The following is a 14,396-nucleotide window of genomic DNA, read 5'->3' as shown; positions in this document are numbered from 1 at the left end:
CATTAGTTTATACATAGCTTAAATTTTATATGCTTGCAGCCACACACATATATCTTTAAATCAATCCCTCTTCCTCATCGTCTCTGACTCTCAGGATTCAGAATCAACCCCACCCACCTCATTACAAGATCATAGAGATCATCTCTCTCTCTAGCTATCTCCTTTCAAGATGAAGAACAACAACAGTAACACAAAGCTAATACTCGTCCACCCTTATATCCAAAAACAAGGAGGCTCCAATCGTCTATGGCTTCTAGCCTTTGTTTCCTTCTTCACGCTTGCTTTCCTCCTCACCCTCATCTACACCAGAGAATCTACATCCACCTCTGCCACCTCTACAGCCGCCGCAGCCACCGTCGTTTCCTCCGGCTTGGGCGGATTGTCGACCACTGTCATTAACACCCTCCTCTACTACGCCTCAACATCCAATAACACATTCCACATGTCCCACGCCGAGCTCAAGCAAATCTCCGATGTACTTCGAAAGTGCTCGTCCCCATGCAACTTCCTCGTATTCGGCCTCACCCCAGAGACTCTCCTCTGGAAAGCCCTCAACCACAACGGCCGGACCGTGTTCATCGACGAGAACCGCTACTACGCCGCGTACATAGAAGAGAAACACCCAGAAATCGACGCGTACGACGTGCAGTACACGACGAAACTGAAGGAGCTGCACGAGCTCGTGGCGTCAACCAAGAAACAGATACGAAACGAGTGCCGACCGGTGCAGAACCTGTTGTTCTCGGAGTGTAAGCTCGGGCTCAATGATCTTCCCAACCATGTGTATGAGGTGGACTGGGATGTAATATTGGTGGACGGACCGCGCGGGGAGTGGCCGGATGCTCCGGGTCGGATGTCACCCATATTCACCGCCGGCGTGCTTGCGAGGAGCAAGAAAACGGGTGTGAATGCTAAGACCCATGTGTTTGTGCATGACTTCTATGGAGAGGTAGAGAGGGTTTGTGGGGATGAGTTTTTGTGCAGAGAGAATTTGGTTGAGGCAAGTGACACTCTTGGGCATTATGTTCTTGAGAGAATGGATGCGAATAGCTTTCAGTTCTGTCGCAACAATACATCATCGAAAGCTTCTTCATCCTCCTAGCTATTTGGATTGTTGATCTTCTTCGTAATCAGCTTAGTCCCGGTGGATCAATGGCATAAAGTGGTAAAAGGTGGCTATTTATTATCATTTCGGTTTTTTTTTCTCTTTCGAAACTTGTACGTTTCTTGGGTGGGTAATGTATAAAATAATTTTTTTTGGCATTGCAAAGTGTAATTTCGTCGAATTACCGTTCCTTATAGCATGAGATTTGGCTTACATCCTATTAAAAATTTATTAGATACATTTTTTGAAAAATGAATAAACAATATTGCTTTAAATCATGAAAAAATAAGTTGGCATTTCCATCAATCTTAATTCTGTCACGCACTAATCATTATGTACATTTTCTATATTATGTACATTTTGATAAATTCAAAAAGTCTACTTTTGCTAGTAACATTCGACATCCTAAAAAATGGCATGTATTAATCATTTCATGATACAATGATTAATATTTGATTTAGTTGAAAGAGAAATATTGTAATCTTATATAATATATATATATATATATTAGGGAACGGCTTCAGGTGTGTTAGTCCCGAGGTGCACCTGACATAATGATTTAAATAAAGACAAAAAATCAAGATTAAAAAAAATCTAAACTCCAACAAAGTATGTGCATTGGTCTGCATCCATATTGGATTATCTATTTATTCTCTATATAATAATAAAATATTATTAATTTTTTATTTAAAAAAATTGAAATAAAAAGAAAGGAAAATGAATACACTGTCAGAATAAAAATGACATAAAAAAGAGACGTCAATTCATTCATGTGCGCCGCGGGGCTATTAAGAGTCTTTTGGTAAAATATGATCTTTCATTAAATTCTACAATGGAGCTACGCATCAAATGGTTAAGGATCTTAAGAACCTTTTGATAAAACAGGATCCTTCATTAAATTTTCTACAAATGAGTTACGCGTCAAATAATCAAGAGTTTTAAGGGTCTTTTGATAAAATATGAATTAACTGAAAAATAACAAAAGTTATTATTCACAGTTAGATAGCCACTTATTATAATAGAGTAGATATATATATATATATATATATATATATATATAGAGAGAGAGAGAGAGAGAGAGAGAGAGTACTAAATGATCAGTTTAACAACTTGGACTTGGAGGAGTAATATATATATATATATATATATATATATAATATATATATATATATATAATATATATATATATAGTTTAATAACCACCATAATATTTAATGGCTAGCTAGTGTAAGTTTCAACGCATTGTTTGGGGGAAAACATTGTTATCAGCCACATAGTTTTCGTAAAATCCCAAAATTTCACAATTGCATGAATTGTATGGTTTTTTAGTATTTAAATATCCTCCAAACATGGACTTTTGAACAAGTTGATCAAAGGTTTTTGTCAAGCATTTGGTAGACTAATCAATAGTGTAAGCAGCAGTACTCACAGATGACAGAACAAGTTATAAATACGGCAAATAATTAACTTGTGATATTCGTTATACCAAACTACTGCATTTGACTCGTTAATGATAAAACCAGAAGCTAGTCCAGGTTGGCTCAAGAGTAAAGTACACCCACTCACGAAAATTAGACCTACCTGCCTGGAAATTTGGTAGCAGGATTAAATATATAATTACAATGTTTAATTGGTTTTTGTTTGGTACCAGAGAAAAGAAAGGAAGGAAAAAAACCCATGCATGCATGTTGCTTTATTTATTAGGTTAGGACTTCTTTTGTTTTTACTTTACGAGCACCCAAATAAATATTCACTACTATAAATACAAATTAATAGAAATAAACAACAATATCATAAATTTTATTTCGACCCATATTTCTTGGCAAAATTGAAAAAATGATCGCAGAATTTGACGATGGCAGACGAATTGATTCGATAATTAATATTTCTTTTTCATTAATTTTATAAGAGTTAAATTCTTTGGACTATCAAAATATTCAGATTCGTATAGCAATTTAGTTATTTAAATGAATTGAATCCTTTTTTCCTATCCAATACCATCCAAGTGATTACTCCTAAGTTTTGAGTCGTTCCACAGAGTAAGGTTGGGCTCCGACTCGGACGGAGTTGGAATAGTGATCTTCGACCACTTTGGTTAGAGGTCATTTTGAGTTCCGACTCCAGTTTCGAATTGGAGCGGATTTCGACTCCAATCGAAGTTGACAGAGTTGAAGTCGGAGGTCCAAAAAATAGAGGCGAACAAGGCATTTTTCTACAATCTACTCCATCTCCTCACTACTCAGTTGATCATGTTCTTCATTCCCACCTTTACATACAAAGAGAAAGAAAGAGATCAGAGTGAAGTGTGAACCAGAGAATGAGAGAAGTCTCCATTGTTTGAGCCTTGCACGTCACTTTGTCAATATATTATCTGAATCAGAATACTTTGCTAAGCATCATCACGAAAATGGGTGAAGAAACAAGGAATCAGAAAAAGAAAGAGGAACAAAAAGAATAAAATGCATAAGATAAAAAATGAAGAAGAATACAAGAGAAAAAGGAAAGGCAGCATAATAGAAAGGTGTTCAAAAGGCTACAAAAGAAAAGTGGTACTCGATAGACATGAGGAAGAGAATTCCGAATGGTGTGAAAAGTGGGAAGAAAAGTGGTTGACATTGGGAAGAAAACAAATAACCTAAGGAAGATAAAAAGGAAGATAAAAATGAAAAGCATCCTCTGCTGTAATAGTTGTTTTGAAGAACAATTTTTTTTAAAAGGTTGGAGTTCAGAGTCGATATCGACTTTGATTTTGACTCTGACCAATTTTTTAACAAAAACTCCGACTCTGAATTCCAACTTTTCGACTTCGTCAGATGGTCAGCCAAAGTCAGAATTACAAAAAAAATGCGCAGCTCTATCCACATTAAATCATTTGGGCTTCCATTTGGGTAGTCATGTATATTTGGTACTTTCCAAGACCTAGGAACTGCATCCTATCCATTCTTAGAGCATTCTCATTGGTTTGGTCAAATTCATCTTCAAAATTTAGTCAATATCATACTTTTTTACATTTGCATATTCCATTTAAACTCAACCCCCACATTGAATTATCCATTCACTCTTTATATAATAATAAAATATTATTAATTTAATAGTTTTTTTATTTAATTTATTTTTATCACATTTTATATCTCTACCAAGTAAATGTTAATAATAATTATATTCTAATTAAATTAATATTAAAAAAAATCATATTTTCAAAAGTCATTTAATGCTAATAATAAAAAATATTTGATTAAACTCATTTAAAATTCTATCTAAATTTATTAATTACAAACCAAATAGTATTTTTGTTTAGAGTGAGAAATTAATATTTTAATGTTTGTTTGGAGTGAGAAATTAGTATTTTAATATTTGATGAATCAATTGTGGTTCTCCATATTTGGCCAACCAATGTAGCAAAAGTCTAAATTGTTTTAGATTTGCCTAATTCAATGTGAAATGTTTTTAACATAAATTATGCAAATTTTAGCCAACCTCCTCATTTGGCCAAGCCAATGAGGATGCTCTTAGGAAATTTCATCCACAAATGCAAAATTGATGGTTAATCGATATTGCTCATCATCGTTTGGCTATCTCATTTATTTTTATCATGTAAAAAAAATTAGAAAATCGATTGAACCGATCAAACCGGTCCAATTCTTAACCGGTCTGGTACTAGTTCTTAAGAACTAAAACCGTATGATATATATTTTTAATTTTTATATTCTATTATATTATATATATATATATGCTAAATTTTTAATTAATATAACATAAAATTTCAATCTTAAACATGAATATTAATATTAAATTATTAATATAAACTTACTTTTGATGTTATCTTACAAATCAAATTATGTCACGTGGATGGTACGTAGTATAAAGGCCTTCAAATAGAATTATTCATATATATATTAAGGATAAATACATTTTTTGCATAATAAATATAATATATATTCTTTTTTATAAATATATTTTTACACATTTGATCATATATTTTCAATTTATATAGTGTCACACGTGTAAACATAAATAAAAAAAACCGAATTGGATCGGACCAAATGATTATAATTAAATCTTATCATTAATATGAAAAATATAATTACACTCTATACGCTAACACTGTCACCGTAAATGATTATATTTTGGCGTTGCTCAACGTAAGGCACATCAATCAATATATGAGTTCAGATGCTTCCGTGACAAAGACAATAGGGATTTCGTTACGTTTGGGATTCTCTGCTCTTTCATTTGGTACTTGCCACTGCCGGAGCCTAATAGTAATAGGGTCGCAAATTAGCAGGCAGGCATCCGCATGGCTACCGACTTCAAGTTCATACCCGTTATCGGTAAAACTAATCTCAATTCTCTCCCTCAATGTTTTTATTATATCCACCTATTCCTCAATGTTTTCATGCTCATATCCAAAGCTCAAACTTGTCTCCGTTTTTCCCAAATGTGAAATTGATTGGATTCTCTCGCACTGTTTAATTTGGCAATCATTATTCATTTGAGACAAGTCTGTTCTCTGGTGGGGTGGAAGATCGTATTTTTTTCTCCATACCCATATCAAGTGGAGATGTATGCATGCCATATGCTATTGTTTTGACTGTCTAATACTAGCTAAATCTCCGATTTCATATTATTATGCAAGCTTCACAAACTAAGTTTAGTATTGCCAAGTGGGGAAAAAGAACAGAGAGAGAGAGAGAGAGAGAGAGAAAGAGAGAAGAATAAGAGCAAGTTAATGTTATTTGGTCGATATCATTTATTTATTTCATGTGATTCAGATATAAGTCCTCTTTTGGCCAAGTATGACGACCCAAAAATGGCGGATGACCCAGGTGTATATGAAGTTGTTAGACAGTTAGACCAGGCTTGCCGAGAGGCGGGATTCTTCTATGTGGTATGCATCTTTCTTAGCATGTGTTTTCGTTTCTGGATTCTTTTAAAACCAAAGAATTGACAAAATGCTCTTCAGGCTAAATGGCACCTCCGCTGCTTTTTTGATAGTTAATCAAGAAGTTTTATTCGTAAAAAAAAAAAGTCCTAGCCCAAATATACAGCATGTATTTATGAGAAGTAGCTAACTAGAGTTTACAACTGAAAATTGAGAATCATGGACATTTAGTCCATTAAAATCAATGACCCCTGTCCATAAGAACAAGGTTTTTAAAAAGAGAACTTTAAAACCTTCTTTTGTAGTAATATAGGGTGGCGAATGAGGTTAGGACTTCAAGACATTAGTTAAAGAGTTTGTAATCTCTATAAAACTAGAGTTTACAACTGAAAATTGAGAATCATGGACATTTAGCCCATTAAAATCAATGACCCCCGTCCATAAGAACAAGGTTTTTAAAAAGAGAACTTTAAAACCTTCTTTTGTAGTAATATAGGGTGGCGAATGAGTTTAGGACTTCAAGACATTAGTTAAAGAGTTTGTAATCTCTATAAGAAAATCTTTTAAATTAAGAAATCGTATATATTAATGTATTTGCCCAATATTAATGTATGATTAATGTTTTTACTAAATGGATAAATCACTTGGAATTTTGTTGACTGTGTGTGGGTGCGTGTAAAGAGTTTTAGCTCAAATTTTTCATCTGAAGATGCTTGTGGGTGTGTAGAAGGGCCATGGTATTCCAGATTCCATTATTAAAGAGGTGAAAAGTGTGGCGCACAAATTTTTCGAACTTCCATATGAAGAAAAACTCAAAATCAAGATGACTGCAGCAACTGGGTTCAGGTTTTGCTTGTGGAATTACATCCCACATGTGTATTTTGTAATTAAGCTCGGTTTCTGATTTATGACGTGGAAATGTTTGACTTCATATTAAGTGGAAGTAAATTTTGAATGCAGAGGATATCAGAGAATTGGGGAAAATATAACTAAAGGCGTGCCAGACATGCACGAAGCTATTGATGTAGGTCATGCTAGAAGCTTTACAAATTATATGTGTTCTTGTAGAGATATTTTGTTATCATCTTGATAGTCTGTAGTGTAAGCTGTTTGGTAGATAATGATGTTGTTCATGGTTTACTATGTTATACCATGCATAGCAATAAAGGTTCTTGGAAAAATGAGAAGATGATGCACATGACTAGCACAAAACTTCCCTGCATTTAGTGTCAAGCTAAAAGCATAACAACTTCTAAAAACATTCAACTGTATTCTCGGGGTTTCAACTAAGAGTGAAGAACTTGTTTACGTGATCCTATTACATTGTCTTCATTCAACTCAGGAAATTGTCAATCAAACATTACAAATATGGCACACTAATATGTTGTGCTTGCTGGTTAATTGGAGTTATGTTGCATCCATCAAACTGCTTGCCTTGAAGTCCATACTATGTAAAACTTCCAGAGGCTCTGATATTACCATCTTTATTTGTGTGCATAATTGTGAGGTATCAATAAATCTACATTAACTTCCAATATCTTTCATGGTATGGTAGAATCGCCCTTCTTGTTGCTGCTGCTGCTCGAATTATTAGTCTTACTCTTAATAATATTATCACATAGTTTTGCCAATGACAGTGCTATAAAGAAGTGAAAGAAGGGATGTATGGAGAGCTTGGGAAACCTATGGAAGGACGTAACCAATGGTAAGTCTAAATTAAGGTTTCTCAACTAACTCTTGTTCTCCAATTTTTTCTATAGAGGACTTATTCCACATTACAATATAGTTATTGTAAGTTAGTACTTATTAGCAAAATATTATTACCATGTTGTTGAGACTGATGTGACACTTCGCAAACAAAAGTGCTTGCCTGTTTCCAGTATGAGTTCCTGCTTTGCATAAGTAAAGCGAGCCAATGGACGTACAGGGCTTCTATCCTATCCTGAAGGGGGTGGAGGGGACTCGGAGGATTTCTAACATGGTGATTGGTAATATGAAACACCCATCTGCCAATAAAAGCTATTGAACAGTATAAACATGTTTTACTAGTTACTTGATCTTGAGAATAGCTAATTAATGTCTATAATTTGAATTATGAATATATATCTTGTTTGTGGAAGGAAAGAGTAAGATTCAATTATATCAAAAATAAGGTTACAGGCCCCTCTTTATATAGATGATAATGCTCATCTATTTTAGGGATATTTACAGCTAATCTAGAAAGGAAATCAGAACTACCTAAAACTGAAAGCTATAAACTTCTGTTCCATTGTTTTTAACTTCCTATTTGTTTTTAAACCTCCACGAAAATATATCCTATTGAATCATCTAATTGCTGATTCTGTAGTTTTAAAGTAAGTCTAGGCAGCTAGATGCTGGTTCTCTTTTTCAAAATGTGGTTGATTAACGCGATGACTGTTTTTGTAACACTCAATTGAAATTTTTATTTGATTGTTATTTCATCAAAAGGTCCATTATGCAGGCCATCCAATCCTCCAAACTATACAGAGCTAATGGAGGAGTATATCAGCCTATGCACAGGCATTCTTTTGCAGGACTACTCTTTTCTTCTTTTCACCTTATATTTCATGTGCTTTCTGCTTACAACTTACATTTTTTTATTGCTGTCAGACCTTTCAAGAAAAATTATGCGGGGAATTGCTTTAGCATTGGGTGGATCACCAGATGAATTTGAAGGTGACAGAGCTGGAGATGCATTTTGGGTGATGCGTATTATAGGTTACCCAGGTGTGTCCACATCAAATGGTCATGGCCCAAGAAATGATATTGGATGGTAATGCAATAAAGCTGCTGTTGATACCTGTACTTATCCCTTTATTACAGTATTTTATGAAAATGATGTCTTTTCTTTTGTCCATGCATTCCGTACAAATAAATTCAGTGGAGCTCACACTGACTATGGTGAGTTTCTTGTCCTCTAGACTATCAGAGGCCCCGGAAATCTTGTTTATCAATCTCATGCATTTGAAAATCTTTCATAGGTTTGTTGACATTGGTTAATCAAGATGATGAGATAACTGCACTACAGGTACAATCATTTAGTCACTTTATCAGGAGTCTCCTTTTAATTTGCGCAGACATGATGCGATACCAGTTGCATGTCAAGTATGTGGTCTTTTTAAATCGGCATCGTTTAGTTATCCCCAATTCCACCCCAAAACAAAAACGTGTATCGTTTAACCTTTCTTGTGAGCTATCTAAGATATGCCATCTAATTTTATATTATAGTTGCATTATATAACCTTTTTATGATAATAAAGTATATATGCTATCAAAGAGCAGCTGATTTGCAAGCCAAAAGTAGCATTTTGTAAATTATTATGGAAGTTTTGGCATCTGCAAAGTTGGGGGAAGTCTTTTGCATGAATTTATTCTCTCTTTTCTTATTCGTTCTTCCGTTTTAAACCCTGCTACTTAAGTTTCCACCACATTAATTGTATAAGTTGTTGAAGGTAAGAAACTTGTCGGGTGAATGGATTTCAGCTCCTCCGATTCCTGGAACATTTGTATGCAACATTGGGGACATGCTGAAGGTAATATCACTTTGTTAAAGTTGCACTCTCTATGTATCTTTCCGAGTAAATTGAAATTCTAATGAAACATGGAAGAATGCAGATTTACTCAAATGGTTTGTATGACTCAACTTTGCACCAAGTTATCAATAAGGCTCCAAGATATCGGGTCTGTGTAGCATATTTCTATGAGGTCAGTCTCTCCATTTGCTTCTTTATTGTTTTATCCCTTCCTCCTTAAACGAATTGTCCTCTCCACATGTTATCGGGTGGTTGTACAGACAAACTTCGACACAGCAGTAGAGCCTTTGGAAATTTGTAAACAGAGGACTGGTGGAGCTAAGAAGTTCGGAAGAGCTGTGTATGGAGAGCATTTGGTCAGCAAGGTCCTAACAAATTTTGGTTAGGAGCTGAAATTGTCATTTTTTTTGTGTAATAAATCAATAAAATGCCTCAAGCTGAATTGACGAGATTAGAAAACTTGAGCTGTGGAGATGAATGTTATGATATATAAATTGTGTCATTTGAGACTTGAGTGGTATCTGTCATCTGAAAACTGGTCCTCTGTGTCAACTTCTTACTTGGACTTAAGAATACTATTTCATCTGTCATGGATTAACGTAAGTGCAAACTTCAGCAGGGAATGATATTATGATGGTATGAAGGTCAAAACGTAGTTCTATTTTTTCTATTTCAGGCTTTCTTAGAAATTAAGGGAGTATCAAATTGCTTTGCTAGTTTTGAGGACGAAGAAACAAAAATTATATTTCCTTATTTTCCATGTCGTGCTGGTGTGAGAGTCCTCAACGCCTTTGAAATGAGGAATATAATTGTTCTCAGGCTTTCTCATACTACTTCATTACTATTCACAAACAGTTCCTTACTATTTATAAATTATCTGAAATACTCTTCATTACTATTCACAAACAGTTCTTTACTATTTATAAATTATCTGAGATACTCTTAATATCCAAACGGAACCCGCTTGATTGATACATCTCTTGAATTCTGACATGAGTAATACTACCCTTACCAATCGTTTCTATCACTAGTTTTTACTGCTGTGTTTTTTTTATTTTTTTAATTATTTTTTTACTTAATGATTAAGTACTTTTTAATAATATTGTGAATTTTTTTTTTTTTAATATTTATGAGTTAAAAAAATTATAAAACCATTTATCGGTAGCTAGAAGCAGTGCTGTAGTGCCACTCTTCTACATATCTTGCAGGGGAATTATAGTATTTATACAACTATTTTACAACTCATCTTACGATCAATAAAAACTACTAATTTTTTTCATTTGCATTTCAAGTTTAACATAACTGTCCTCCATTAGAGTTGTAAGAACAGTTGTTTAAGGATTCTCGTTTTCTTCTCTTGATGTGCCCCAACATTCAAGAGATGCTCGTTTGGCCAACCCCCACCCTTGGATTCCTTATGTAGAGAATGTGAATGGCAAGAATGAAGATGAACAGCGTGAAGAGACGAAAATGCCAGAGGCAAGTTGTCGAGGGAAACTTTAGGGGGATGGAGAATGCCAAGATAGACCGGGTGAAGGATTGAATAGAGAATGGACTTCTATAAATGTGACGGATTCCAAAGGAGGAAGGCTTTGTTGATGCGAAGGCCATTGACATCCCGGCTAAACTGTTGCCCCAGAAATTACGTATGTAGTTACACTTGCAATAGCATGGATCTTCAAAAACAGCCCAAAAATCCTGACTAGCTAAAAAAAAAAAAAACTGAATCAAATGCAAAGTCTTTTAACTTCGAAAAGATCAATGCCTCCAACATTGATACATCTGCAGCATTGCAAATGTTGTAACATATTTTCTGACAGAGGAAAGTTCATACAGCAGAACTACCTTAAAAACTGGCACAATAAATCATATTGAGAAAAGACCTCAGTTAGAAAGAACTTCTCCCTCCGATAAGATACACACTGAAATTCCTCAGCATATTAGATGGTCAACAACTACCGTCAGCAGCAACAATTAAGATGCCGACAAATGCAAACCTTTAATGTGAAAAAATAATAACAAAAATCATTAAGTTAACAATCAATCTGATTACCGGTTAAAAATTTTGCTATAAATCCAAAATTTTGGATACCTTCAACCCAACAATCCGCTTCATACATCTCTGGATACCAGCCCATCTGCTGGAACTCTATCTCCATGTTTATCATCCAGATAAAGTGGAATTCTTGTTCCCAGCTCCCTAAGACGGTCAACCATGTTATAAAGAAATTCAAATGTCAGTTTGGATTGGGAGTTGAGATCCTCTCTGACGTGTGGATGCATCCTGAACCAGTCTCCCAACATCCTGTGCACATGAGCACGAATCATTCTCCACGGGACAGGATATCTTTCACAAAACTTCAAATACTCCACTAGCAGGTCTGTCTGGTCCAGTTTTCCATCTCTCTCACTTCCTTCACTGCCCACTACCCATTCAGCAGTTCGATACCCAGCAAAAAGAGCTGGATTCTCAAGGAGAGACTCGGCAGAAAGCACCCCATCAGCACCAGTCTTTTCCAAACAGGTATGAACATCATCCACGTGCCGAATGTTCCCATTTGCAAGAACAGGGATTCTAACCGCATTTTTTACTGCCCTGATAGCATCCCAGTCTGCCCGAAATTTCTTTCCATCTTTCTCATCCCTGGTTCGGCCATGCACAGCTAAAAGAGAGCAACCTGCATCCTCTAGCATCCTAGCATACTTGATTGTATCCTGCAAATCTGGGAATACTCGGATTTTGCATGACACGGGAACATTAAGGTTGAGAGCCAACTTCTGCACTAGAGATTTTACAAGGGGAAGATTATCCATAAGGAAAGCTCCATAATTGCCCCTCCTAGCAATACGCTGAGGACAACTGCATGAGACCATAGAGGAATTGGCATTTTGAGTAAAAGCTTTTCAAAACGACAGTAGCACACGTACTACATTATGTAAAAGTTACTCAAGAATTTATGTTACAATTGGTTAGGACAAGTAGGCCCTTGTTAGATGTCATTTCAGAGTTAACAAAGTCATCTTTGTCACTTATATGTCAGTTGATATTGTCCTACAGAAACAAGCCTTTAGGTAAGTCTATACGTGAAAAGAAATTAACATTCACTACTAAAGGTGTGATCAGTCGGTAGTCCTCGACCTCGTGACATTATGAGGTAGATACCTCTACTATTGTCTTCTGCACCTTCACTGTTGATGTTTGAAATGACTTTGAATTTTTACTTCTCTTAAAATAATGATCGATTAATTCAATTCACAATTTATTATCAGCTTAGGCTTTGATACAAAAATTATTTATCATTTTTCTAGAAACAAATGTTAGTTTATCATATATCAAAGCAGGTGGTCGGAGTTCAAATCCTAACTTCCCTCTACCTCCCATTTAAAAAAAAAAAAAAAATCAATGGAGTGGCTCCAAAGTGTAGGCTCGCAAGTGAGGGAGTCCTAAATAATACTTAAGTTATCTAATTCACCATTTCCTATTAGTTTCGCTTAATAGAAGTCTTTCTGACCTTCGTTTTTTTTTTTTATAAGTTAGAAGTCTTTCTCACCTTTCACTATTTGATTGCATAAATCTTGGTTCAAATAGATTAGTATCATAGAAAGTATTGCCATTGAGCTTTATGTGAACGTATGGATCAGAAAGACTATCTTATATATCATCATAGCGGGAAACAAATATATTTAAAAAAAAAAAGGTCCAAGAATTGAGCACTAACGATGAACAAAACTATTATTACCCAAAATTGATGTCAACGTAATCACAAAAAGGTTCCACTCTCATTGCAGCCTCCAATAAAACTTCTGGATCGTTAGCACAAAATTGAACAAACAATGGGCGATCCTCCTGCAAATTACGTACAGAGTAAAAAAAAAACTAATCCTGAACAAATGCTAAATCAAACATCGAGGTGGAAGGTTTTGAATTTGCCTTGCAAGTGGTGAATTCCTGATTACGATACTTCTCGTTCTCGGTGAAAATGCGAGAGTGCAACATGGGCGTGTACGCCGCCTCAGCTCCGTACTTCCGGCAGAGCATTCGAAACGGTAGCTCGGAGTTATCGACCATTGGGGCCACGATCAACTTGGGCCGACCGAGTTTGGCCCAGTGAGTCCATGCCCGCTCGACGAGGGACTCTCCCGACAAGCACCGGCTCGGCGAGCCAAATCCCAACGGCAACGAATCGGAGGAAGAAAGAAGCAACTGTTGTCGCTCTTGTCGTTCTTGTTGCGGTTCGGAGCAGGGGATATCATCCAGGTCGTCTTGCGCTGGGTCGGCATGGAAGCTTCCGGTTTGGGTTTGGGATAGGGTTAGGGTTTGGGTGAGAGGGGAGGCCATGATAGATTTTTGTGCTGGGTAACAGCAATTGCGCGAAGAGCGGAGGGATAGGGAGGGAATTATGAATTTCATGATATGGGGATGTTCCAACGACGCATCATCGCCACCGTTGGTTAACTTCGTCTATGATTCGGTAGGAGTGTGGGCGTGAGATATTCTTCGTGTGACAAAGTTGGGCTGCGTTGATTTTGGGCCTCAGTTGATATATCGAGACCTATTTTGCTAAGGCCTGAATTAACGAAAGGTCTATTATAATTTTATTATAATACATTATTTATTATAGAATCTATTATAATTTTAAAATATCAAAATATCAATCAGTTTTTAACCTAATTTATATGTAATATTTCCACATTTTTCAGTGTATTAGGTGTAAATTTAGGATTGTAAATAGATTTTTTCCTTTCTTTTATCTTAAGTCTCGTTTGTAAATAGATTGTAAATATATTTTTTCTTTTATATGTAATATCATCTTATCTTTTCTAATCATTACAATTTTTTCAATTTTTCAAATAA

The 14,396-nt window shown here is 35.4% G+C and overlaps 3 protein-coding genes across 5 annotated transcripts; 2 read left to right on the top strand and 1 right to left on the bottom strand.

The window, feature by feature from the left end:
* On the top strand, positions 1-1,263 carry LOC109009104 (protein IRX15-LIKE). Its single transcript, XM_018989470.2, has one exon. It carries the CDS (start codon positions 170-172, stop codon positions 1,100-1,102), a length of 933 nt encoding a protein of 310 aa, XP_018845015.1. The 5' UTR covers positions 1-169; the 3' UTR covers positions 1,103-1,263.
* Positions 1,264-5,208: 3,945 nt separating this feature from the next.
* On the top strand, positions 5,209-10,144 carry LOC109009105 (probable 2-oxoglutarate-dependent dioxygenase At3g50210). Of its 2 annotated transcripts, XM_018989472.2 has the most exons (12): positions 5,209-5,436; positions 5,878-5,993; positions 6,715-6,833; positions 6,948-7,011; positions 7,625-7,692; positions 8,470-8,528; positions 8,619-8,781; positions 8,890-8,909; positions 8,990-9,036; positions 9,461-9,541; positions 9,624-9,713; positions 9,802-10,144. In XM_018989472.2, the coding sequence occupies exons 1-12, from the start codon at positions 5,403-5,405 to the stop codon at positions 9,925-9,927; spliced, it is 987 nt and encodes a 328-aa protein (XP_018845017.1). In that variant the 5' UTR covers positions 5,209-5,402; the 3' UTR covers positions 9,928-10,144. The 2 variants fall into 2 exon arrangements, with proteins under 2 accessions (XP_018845017.1, XP_018845016.1); XM_018989471.2 differs by having other exon boundaries at positions 5,265-5,436; positions 8,470-8,781.
* Positions 10,145-11,383: 1,239 nt separating this feature from the next.
* On the bottom strand, positions 11,384-13,977 carry LOC109009106 (tRNA-dihydrouridine(16/17) synthase [NAD(P)(+)]-like). 2 transcript variants are annotated; one of them, XM_018989474.2, is made up of 4 exons: positions 13,473-13,977; positions 13,282-13,388; positions 11,634-12,401; positions 11,384-11,538 (listed from the first exon to the last, which is right to left on the bottom strand). In XM_018989474.2, the coding sequence occupies exons 1-3, from the start codon at positions 13,950-13,952 to the stop codon at positions 11,654-11,656; spliced, it is 1,335 nt and encodes a 444-aa protein (XP_018845019.1). In that variant the 5' UTR covers positions 13,953-13,977; the 3' UTR covers positions 11,384-11,538; positions 11,634-11,653. The 2 variants fall into 2 exon arrangements, with proteins under 2 accessions (XP_018845019.1, XP_018845018.1); XM_018989473.2 differs by having other exon boundaries at positions 11,384-12,401; positions 13,473-13,976.
* Positions 13,978-14,396: the final 419 nt, after the last annotated feature.

This window comes from Juglans regia, chromosome 7 (genome assembly GCF_001411555.2).
Source record: "Juglans regia cultivar Chandler chromosome 7, Walnut 2.0, whole genome shotgun sequence".
Lineage (NCBI taxonomy): Eukaryota > Viridiplantae > Streptophyta > Magnoliopsida > Fagales > Juglandaceae > Juglans > Juglans regia.
This window is presented reverse-complemented; position numbering and strand designations above follow the sequence as displayed.

Coding starts and splice junctions, on each gene's coding strand:
- LOC109009105 (XM_018989471.2), top strand. CDS start 5,403: ATGGCTACCGACTTCAAGTTCATACCCGTTATCG. Junction 8,782..8,889: donor CCAAGAAATGATATTGGATG/GTAATGCAATAA, acceptor AAATAAATTCAG/TGGAGCTCACACTGACTATG. Junction 8,910..8,989: donor TGGAGCTCACACTGACTATG/GTGAGTTTCTTG, acceptor AATCTTTCATAG/GTTTGTTGACATTGGTTAAT.
- LOC109009104 (XM_018989470.2), top strand. CDS start 170: ATGAAGAACAACAACAGTAACACAAAGCTAATACTCGTCCACCCTTAT.
- LOC109009106 (XM_018989474.2), bottom strand. CDS start 13,952: ATGAAATTCATAATTCCCTCCCTATCCCTCCGCTCTTCGCGCAATTGC. Junction 13,389..13,472: donor AGGAATTCACCACTTGCAAG/GCAAATTCAAAA, acceptor CGTAATTTGCAG/GAGGATCGCCCATTGTTTGT. Junction 12,402..13,281: donor TACGTTGACATCAATTTTGG/GTAATAATAGTT, acceptor GGTCTCATGCAG/TTGTCCTCAGCGTATTGCTA.